General features: G+C 38.7%; 1 protein-coding gene across 3 annotated transcripts in view; it reads right to left on the reverse strand.

Annotated features, from left to right (window-relative positions):
- The window catches only part of katnbl1 (katanin p80 subunit B-like 1), a 27,092-nt gene extending 17,845 nt beyond the window's left edge, over positions 1–9,247 (reverse strand). Inside the window, exons 1-6 of one of the 3 annotated variants that reach the window (XM_061886435.1) lie at positions 9,082–9,247; positions 7,625–7,750; positions 7,440–7,477; positions 3,800–4,079; positions 3,612–3,727; positions 3,483–3,533 (exon numbers count right to left, since the gene is read on the reverse strand). In XM_061886435.1, coding sequence (XP_061742419.1) covers positions 3,483–3,533; positions 3,612–3,727; positions 3,800–4,079; positions 7,440–7,477; positions 7,625–7,633 — 494 coding nt within the window. In that variant the 5' untranslated portion in view covers positions 7,634–7,750; positions 9,082–9,247. Of the gene's footprint in view, positions 1–3,482; positions 3,534–3,611; positions 3,728–3,799; positions 4,080–7,439; positions 7,478–7,624; positions 7,751–8,906; positions 9,052–9,081 lie in introns of those variants that run through there. The other 2 variants (XM_061886436.1, XM_061886437.1) reach the window with 2 other exon arrangements.
- Between the last annotated feature and the right edge of the window lie 708 nt (positions 9,248–9,955).

A 9,955-nucleotide genomic window follows, 5' to 3' on the forward strand; every position in this document is an offset into this window, starting at 1 on the left:
GCAAAAAAAAAATAAAGTTTATGAGTTTGACATCAAATATCTTGTCTTTGTAGTGCATTCAATTTAATTTGGGTTGAAAAGACTTTGCAAATCATTGTATTCTGTTTATATTTACATCTAACACAATTTCCCAACTCATATGGAAACGAGGTTTATATGTTGCCATCTAAGCAATGTCTTTTTCATGGACACCCCTGCTTATTTCAGCAAGACAATGCCAAGCCACATTCTGCACGTGTGACAACAGCATGGCATTGTATTAAAAGAGTGTAGGTACTACACTGGCCTGCCTGTAGTCCAGACCTGTCTCTCATAAAAATGTGTGGCGCATTATGAAGCGTAAAATACGACAACAGAGATTTTAAAAACTGGTTTCCGCAGTTTCCATACGTTTACTGAGTGTTAAAAGGAAAGGTGATGTAACAGTGGTAAAAATGCACGTGCCAACGTTTTTGCAATGTGTTGCTGCCATTAAATTCTAAGTTAATAATTATTTGACAAAAAATGAAGTTCCTCAGTTCGAACATTAAATATCTTGTCTTTGCAGTGTATTCAATTGAATATAAGTTGAAAAGGATTTGGAAATCATTGTATTCTGTTTTTATTTACCATTTACACAACGTGCCAACTTCACTAGATTTGGGTTTTATACGCACGCACGCATAAATAAGGGTATATTTTCGAACAAAAAGTTTCATAGAATGATCAAGGCTATGGTCAAATTGAATGACTGTAGACTGTAAAAGTAAAGGAATCGCAGCAGCATCATCATCGTATGAATAATGGCACTCACCTCCAGTGTAATGTCAATAAAGGCTACTCTTTTCTATTCCACACATAAAACAGCCAACACGTCACATTTTCCCTACTACATAGTTATTTACTGCGTATAGAAACAGTGGGCAAAAGGCCCAAAAAGACATTAAAAAAAAAGCAAAAGTTAGTGTCAACACTAACAGACTAGGACATAAGCCTAAATCAACATTGCATTAGCCTAACAAATTACGGTAAAAACACTGAAGTAAAACACCTTTGAGGTACTACCAGTGTTTCTCTGCCATTATGTTACAATGTTCCTATGAAATGGGTCTTGACCTCCCAACATAAATTATATGGTTTTATGCCGCTGCACGGTGGGAAGAGCAATCATATTAATCAATTATGGGCGGAATATATTTTACACTATTTCGCCTATAAAACCTCCAAAAAAAACCTCCAAAAATGGCCAACAATACTTCATTTACATATCTGGACCTGAATATTAACCAAATATTAGCAATGTTGTTATTATAAGCGCAAACGCAGAACAACCATTTCTAGTAGCGCAGTGTTTACGGAGAACTAACAAGCTAATGCTGCTACATTGAGCTGGTGAGCAGCTGCTTCGCCTCAGAGTTCGTAAAAGTTAATTGAAGATCATAATTAATGCCTCTCACCTGGATACAAAAAGATTGTGGCCATAAACTAAAATGTTGGTCAACTTTGAATTTCGACTTTTGATGGTCAGAAAGACACGAAAAAACGTTTTTTTGTGGATACCTTTTTGTTCCACCTACGTGAGTATTATAATTAATTCTTAATCTATAAAGGAAGATAACATCCTATTAGTTGGCATCCGAGTGAGAGCAGACATAGTGAAGTGATTGTTTTATTATGTTTGTAGTTAGTATTTCTAGTTCAGCACTAAGCAATACTGCCACATGATGCTTAGTGTTTCACGAAAGCTGAATCTGCTTGGCACAAAACTTCTAAAACTTGTCGATCCCCCTCCTTATATTCAGGCTCAAAAATATAAGGTTCTGATCACTTGTCTGAAAATAGTATTTTTCTTATAAAGTCTGTCATGATTGGTACTATTATTGTTATTGAAGGAAATAGCAAAATTTGTGATGCATTTGTGAGATTAATATGCCGCCATATTTTTTAAATACGTAAATATTACATGGCATTATGAATGTGCCTGTTACTACATTTAGGCTGATAACAAATTTTGCTCGACAATGTATTGAACTAGCCGATAAACAATATTTTTTAAATCAAATAACAATGCAATATTATTTGAGGGACAAGCGGTAGTAAATGGATGGATGGATGGGCAACATTTTTTAAAATCACAACCAACAGCAATAAAATATGTTAAGGAGTGGTTTGGGAGCCCTCAAATATACACAACCAAAACAATAAATACAATACATAAAGTATTGACAAACAAAGTTGCACTTAAATTTTGAACATTTAGGCCGAGGAACAGTTGTACATTACTAAACTGACAATCACATTAGGAGATTTTTTTAACAAGAGTAGCATTCGCTACAACGTGTTGGCCACGGGCTAACTTGCAGATGTGATGCTCCGCACAAAGAGTTAAAGAAACTTAATGAAGGACATGATGATTGACCCCCTTCTTTTCATTCTGCTATGGCACTAACGCGTGCAGCTGCTGAATTTTATGAAGCATGTACATGGCAATATATCGACGCTGGAAAACTTACCGACCTCATTTTCATTTGTCGTCAGTTAATTGACTTATTGAATATCGACCCAGTCCTAACTACCCATACATACTTACAACTATATAAAACATCATATATAGAAATATGGCATCCATTATTTAAATTTGTTAGAAATATTAAATGAACTAAAAATGACTGATTTTTATCTTTGTCAAAATATTGGACACAATGTGTTGTCAAGCTTATGAGATGTGATGCAAGAGTAAGCTACTGTGACACTATTCTTCAGTGTGAATGTGTGTGTGAATGGGTAAATGTGGAAGTAGTGTCAAAGCGCTTTGAGTACCTTGAAGGTAGAAAAGCGCTATACAAGTACAACCCATTTATCATTTATTTTATCTTTATTTTTTTTTTTTATGAATGTCTAACGAAAATGTCAATGAGGGATTTTTAATCACTGCTATGTTGAAATTGTTACTGGTATTGATACTGTTGTAGATAATATTCTATTTGTTTCACTACTTTTGGATTGTTCTGTGTCGTGTTTGTGTGTCCTCTCAATAGCTGTTTATAGCTCTGTTTATTGTTGCTGTTCTGAGTGTTGCTGGGTCGGGTTTGGTTCTGGAATTGGATTGCATTGTTATGGTTTTGCCGTGTATTTTTTTGTTGGATTGAATAAGAAAAAACAAAAAACATTGATGAAGTTTTGGGATGTTTTTTAGAGCGCTTTATGGGCGGAATAGAGAGACTCCCCTTAGCTCCATTGTTAACTGACATTTGCTAGCGTGTATTTACATATTAAAACGCCCTGGAATAAAAAAACATGTGAAATTGTCTTACATAAGGATTGTGAATGATAAGCGAAATTGCAAAAAAAAGTACAGTTCCCCTTCAAAGATACTTTTTTGGGGGGAATTTAGTCTATCGTTCACACATGAACAAATCAGAAGTAAATAAGACGACTATAGGAACAAAAACCATTCGATCACAGAAGTTCAACTGTACTGAATAAAAAAAAAATAGACTCACTCATTTGTTATGACAGGTAACAGGTCAAGCAGCACCCCTGTGTCCTGAATTCTGGAGAGTCAAAAAAAACAAACATAGTAAATATCAAGGATCTTTACGATTAAAACCTGGTGTTAGGAAATGCTGTACCTAATTAAATAAGCCACTAGTTCATTGGTGTTTCTTCGCCACAGCGTTAGGGCCACTTTAAGTCGAAGATTCCTTCCAAAAAGGACGTGCGTCATAGCTTCGTGATCTTTTGATAACTGCAAAAAGGGAAATCTGGGTCAGCAGTGCAAGCGGAGTCTGTATATAAAAGCCTTGAATTGCTGCTGTACCTCGGTGAAGTCGCTGTACTTGGAGCTGGCCCCTGCCATCTTTGAGGCCTCGGCGGCACTCACAGAGGGCCGGCAGTTATCCTTGTAGTGATTGCCCCGCACATCAGAGCAAGTCACCTCGTTTTCCTTGTTGGCCATGCCGGGATGGCGGGCACGGCCAACATCGGATGTTCTACGGTGCAGCTTGAAGCCCACCACCGGGAGCGGAGAACTCCTCCTCTTGCAAGGTAAGGACTTCTTTGCTTTGCCTGGATTGTTCACGCTGTAACAAACTTGGAATCTGCGGGAAGTGACAATATGAAGGGGATTTATTTGAGGAACGTGGACGGTTAGATGTTTTAGTGACCCAGTGACTACAGGGGCTTGACTACGTTTCCATGCACTAAATTAGCCTGATTTTTCAAATATAGTTGTTTTTTTTGTACACTGTATGCCTTGCGTACACTGGGGTGGGGGGGGGGGGGGGGGGGGGGGGCTTTTTAATGTATTGCTTTACATGTCTACATGAATGTCACACCCAAACAAAGCATCCTCACAAATCGCGAAAAAACAGTCCAGGTCTTCTTGGACCTAATGTCCACGGTAATAGTGGCACAGATGACAAATATCAAGTCTCTAAAGACTGTGCTGAGGTCAAACAGTAAACAGGATGGAGGTTCATTTGTGTCTTGATAATTAAATATTTTATTTTTTTAATTGATACTTTTTAAATATCCAAGTTAAATAAAACAAACAAATAATAAAAATAAAAAATATACACTGTTGAGAAAACGTTGCACTTATATCAAAATCACAACCAAAAGCAATAAAACCATTTCTGTCTCTGTTGAAGGGGTGGCGACACAAAATTACTCAACAAAATGGCTGTATAAAATTATTGTGACTAAAATTATCAAAGTTATGACACTACTGTTAAATGAGCTGAAAAATTACTTAGAACTTGGTCAAATGTTTTTATGTGTCTACTTTTTTAGCATATTCAACAGTATCGTGAAAATGATCTTCTATTTTAATTTGTAAACATTGTTTTTTATAATAAATACCAATCAGGTGATGAAATCCATTTACTTCCAGTTGGTGACGTCACACAAGTACCCGTCCTGTTAAAGAAACCTCTGTATGTTTCAACACAACACTGGAGTTTTCCTCAATAAAACAGCACAGTCTTTATATTTAATGTGAATACTGTATCTTAGTTGTTTAGACAGTAATGTGCTTATACAAGTTTAGATTAGAGTATGATTGTTTTTTAATGGGAAAATACGTTGATTTTTTGGGGTTTTTAGTTAGCATATAAACTAACTAGCAAGCTAATGGTTAGTTGTCTGTCCATAATTTTATCAAGTTGTGGTTATCAATCACAGTTTTTTTTTATCATTTTAATTTAATATGGTAATACTAACCATTGTAGGCAGTACACTCCCACTCAAGGGATCTGGTTTTTAATCGCGTAGTCTAGGTAAATTATTGAGACTTCTCAAAAACCACGGGTTGTGTAATACTTACTGTATTTTCCGACCACAAAGCGCACTAGAAGGTGCATTAAAGGGGTCATATTATGATTTTGTTCCTATATTTAAAAACACTTCCTCGTGGTCAACGGCGCTTCTTTTGGTCAAAATGTTGCCTATATTATGTTTTACAGACTATCTTGAAGCAGTAGTCTGACCGTCTCTTCTGGATGCACCGTTGCATGCGTCTTCTCCCCGTCACATTTGTTGTACCGGGGGTTTTTAGCGCTTCCAAAATGAGTTTGTTGACAGATATAATAAGTTAGAACCATTAATTGATTAACGTGGACCCCGACTTAAACAATTTGAAAAACTTATTCGGGTGTTACCATTTAGTGGTCAATTGTACGAATATGTACTGAACTGTGCAATGTACTAATAAAAGAATCAATGAAAAAAAAAAAAGAACTGTATGTTACTTTGTATTAGAAAACGCAACAGTGTTATTCCATATATGTATTGTTGCATTTGAACAATTGTATTGTTGATAAGAGTTAATTATTGTTATTGTTCATCATCAATAGTGCTATTTATAATGGTATTTGTATTGTTCCATTTGTAGCGTGATAATGTTCATTGTCATTTCTGTATTACTTATTTCATTAACCGCTTCCTTGCTATCATTTTTACTTTCATATTTCTACATATCCTATTTGCTGATGATGATGATGTTGTAATTGTTGTCTTTGTTGTTGTTGTCTCTGTCTTATCCCCATCTTGTCCCCGCAATTTCCCCGTCTTCCTTTGTTTCCTCTTTCTATCCCCTCCCGGCTGCACCAAATAATATCAATCCATTTAATAAACTCAAATACAAATAAGGCAACAAGGGAAGTATCCCACACTTCTCTTTTGTTAAGTAAATTTGTATGATATTGGCATCTACATCAACAATATGATTTGCCTGAGTAGCTGGACAGGACAAAATAAAAAGAAAAGATAAAAAAAAGAAATGGCAACACTGGAGGATGAATGCCCCACATCAAGGGGATAGAGAAAAAGAAGGAGCTTATTGACTTTGATGTGGATTAGTGCACATTTTTGGAACTTTTGCAGATCCCAAATAAGAATCAGCAGGTATCAATAAGTAAAAAAAAAGTTGATTCTGCATAATATTCCGAAATAAAGCGCCGGATGAAAAGTCTCCTAATAGATGCCATTTTGGGGTCTTTATACACACAAATCATAATAATAATACCTGTATTTTGAAGCATAGTACGTCTGACTATAGCAAACTACGGCCCGCCAGCATTCAAAATCCGGCCCGCGGGAAGTCCCTAGTTAAAAAAAAATTGTTTTTCTTTCTACCTCGTTACTCTCGGTGTCTCCTAGCCGCTCAGGCATATTATATTGTACAAAAATGCATTTTCCCATTGATAACGTGACATCATCAGCAGCAAGTGCGTGCTCTTTCAGTCAATTAGTGCGCAAGGAATATATATATATATATATATATATATATATATATACATACATACATACATACATACATACGGCCCTGCCCCTGGCCAAAATGTTTTAACCCAATGCGCCCCCCGAGTAAAAAAGTTTGGGGACCCCTCAACGACAGTAATTGTAATGCGCGGACAATCCATCAAGCGGTGCAGCTTCATAGCTTAACAAATCGTCCTAAAACATTTTGACAAATGTTTGAGCCCCATGTGTAATACGCTATATTCTCAATGAAACATTTAGGCGTTGATTGCTTACGGATACCTGCTAGCATCATTTATTAAACAGGGGGCGTCAGTGCACACGTATCTTATGTGTGACTGCCATCTACTGTTCACACTTATTACACCATGTACCAAATACAATTTAAGGTCAGTAAGCACAACCAAGAATGAATCCGCATCAAGTTATAAGGAGCAACGTCGATTTCTCAACATCCATCCATCCATTTTCTACCGCTTATTCCCTTTCGGGGTCGCGGGGGGCGCTGGCGCCTATCTCAGCTACAATCGGGCGGAAGGCAGGGTACACCCTGGACAAGTCGCCACCTCATCACAGGGCGATTTCTCAACAATGTAAAGAATGCAGTATTTTGAGCTAAACATTTGGATATTAATTAATTTAGTGCATGGAAACGTAGCGTGTGTGACACACTTACAGACGTGGATCAAGAGACTCACCTTTCCTTATCTAATTTGTCCTTATTTACAATATCCACCTAAAACGAAAGGACAGGGGATGAGGCCACTACTGCAGTCTCTACCGCCAACAATAGCACTTGCACTGTCACCAGGAATGTCTAAACAACCACACTGTTGACACAACACCACATCCCATGAGCGCTCACACACACACGTCTCCGTACCTGCTTCATGATCTTTGTGGCGGAAAGACACAGTTGAAAACACACGAGGCCATTGGACTGTTTCCTCTCGACTTGGGAGAACTGTCGTCACCAGATATCCATATCGCTTGTCACAATTTGGGGAATCTGATAGGGAGGGGAGGAAAGTAGACACACAGTTAACGTGTCACGCATAACAGATGTCATATTTGGCCACGTGAAGTTGTGAGAAACGCAATATGGGAGAAAAAGGCAGAAAAAAATCCAATGTTATTTGCTGCTAACATAGCAGTGTTAGCATTGCTACTAATATAGCAATGTTAGCCTGGCTGCTAACATAGTAGTTTTACCATGAATTGATATACGTGGACCCCGACTTAAACAAGCTGAATAACTTATTCGGTTGTTACCATTTAGTGGTAAATTGTACGGAAAATGTACTGTACTGTACAATCGACTAAAAAGTTTCAATCAATCAATAGAAAAAGCCTTGCTGCTAACATAGTAGTGTTAGCCTTGCCGCAGAGCAAATAGTATGCGCCTGCCTTGAATTACTCACTTCCCAAAATAATTAGCGCATGCTTAGTATTACCGCCTGGTCAAACTCGTGACGTCGCGAGTGACACTTGTCATCATTTTCAAAATGGAGGAGGCTGATTTCAATACTGGTAATTTGAAACCTCATAAAGGGAACACGATTAAGAGCTATTCAGTAGGATTTAAGGTCCAAACTTACATACCACTCAAAGTTTTACTGCATGCCTTTGGTAAATGCCGGAGTGAGAAGAGGTTTTAAAATAATTGGCGCGTGCTTACTTTTACCGCATGCCTTTGGTAAGCGCAGGAGTGAGAAGATGTTTTAAATTAATTGGCACCCCGGCGGCAATTCAAGGAAATACGGTACGTGGACCCCGATTTAAACAAGTTGAAAAGCTTATTCAGGTGTTACCATTTAGTGATCAATTGTACAGAAAATGTACTGTGCAATCTACTAATAAAAGTTTCAATCAATCGATCAAAAAAAGCCTTCGCTGCTAACATAGTAGAGTTAGCATCGCTGCTAACATTGTAGTGTTAGCATCACTGCTATCATAGAAGTTTTAGCTTTGCTGCTAACATAATAGCGTCAGCATGGCTGCTAAAAGAGTAATGCTAGCCTTGCTGCAAACATAGTAGTGTTAGCATTAGCATCACGCTTGCTCCCCCTCATCACTAAAAGTTACCTTAGCAGGTTTCCCGAGCTAACAACAACAACAATACGACGGAAGACGCTCCAAGAAGCCTAATTTCGTAACATTCTTACACGTACGAAGCTCGCGTTGCTGGCAAAGTGTAGCCGCCCGCAGCTGTTAGTTAGCTAGCAAGCTAACCAACATAACACAACTCCTCAAGCGCAAATTAGCCTCCCCGACCTAACTATTTACTATGGTAACTTCACAACAAGTAGCGAGAGTCAAACACCACGTTCGAATACCTACCGAGGCATTTTGTCATGAGGTGCGTAAAGTCCAAAACGTGAAAAACTGGTTATAGTCAATAACAGGCCGACTTTTCTGGTTGAATGTTCCTTCGCTGGCGTTGCACAGTTTGAAGCATTCAAATGGAGACACCGCCGGTGTGTGGGGATTGTGGGATTGATTTGGCCACCGAAACACGGCGATTTAGCGACATCTGCTGGACATGTCAGGTAACGCCAATTGTCATACCTCAGACGCATTTAAAAAATAAAGCAGCTCTTGCATTAACCCTTGTGTGGTGTTCGGGTCTGTGGGACCCGTTTTCATTTTTTATTAAAGGAAAATTATAAAATTAATTATTTTTTCAAACTGAGACTCACTGACTTTGGCTCATTTTCTGTGAAGAACATATATCAGAATTCATAATTCATATTTAATGACCACACACCATACACCCCCCTACACGTTTCTATTACCGTATTTTTCGGACGATAAGTCACAGTTTTTTCATAGTTTGGCCGAGGGTGCGATTTATACTCCAGAGCGACTTATGTGTGAAATTATTAACACATTACCATCCATCCATCCATTATCTTCCGCTTATCCGAGGTCGGGTCGCGGGGGCAGCAGCCTAAGCAGGGAAGCCCAGACTTCCCTCTCCCCAGCCACTTCGTCTAGCTCTTCCCGGGGGATCCCGAGGCGTTCCCAGGCCAGCCGGGAGACATAGTCTTCCCAACGTGTCCTGGGTCTTCCCCGTGGCCTCCTACCAGCTGGACATGCCCTAAACACCTCCCCTAGGGAGGCGTTCGGGTGGCATCCTGACCAGATGCCCGAACCACCTCATCTGGCTCCTCTCGATGTGGAGGAGCAGCGGCTTTACTTTGAGTTCCTCCCG

Source organism: Nerophis ophidion, linkage group LG24 (genome assembly GCF_033978795.1).
Source record: "Nerophis ophidion isolate RoL-2023_Sa linkage group LG24, RoL_Noph_v1.0, whole genome shotgun sequence".
NCBI lineage: Eukaryota > Metazoa > Chordata > Actinopteri > Syngnathiformes > Syngnathidae > Nerophis > Nerophis ophidion.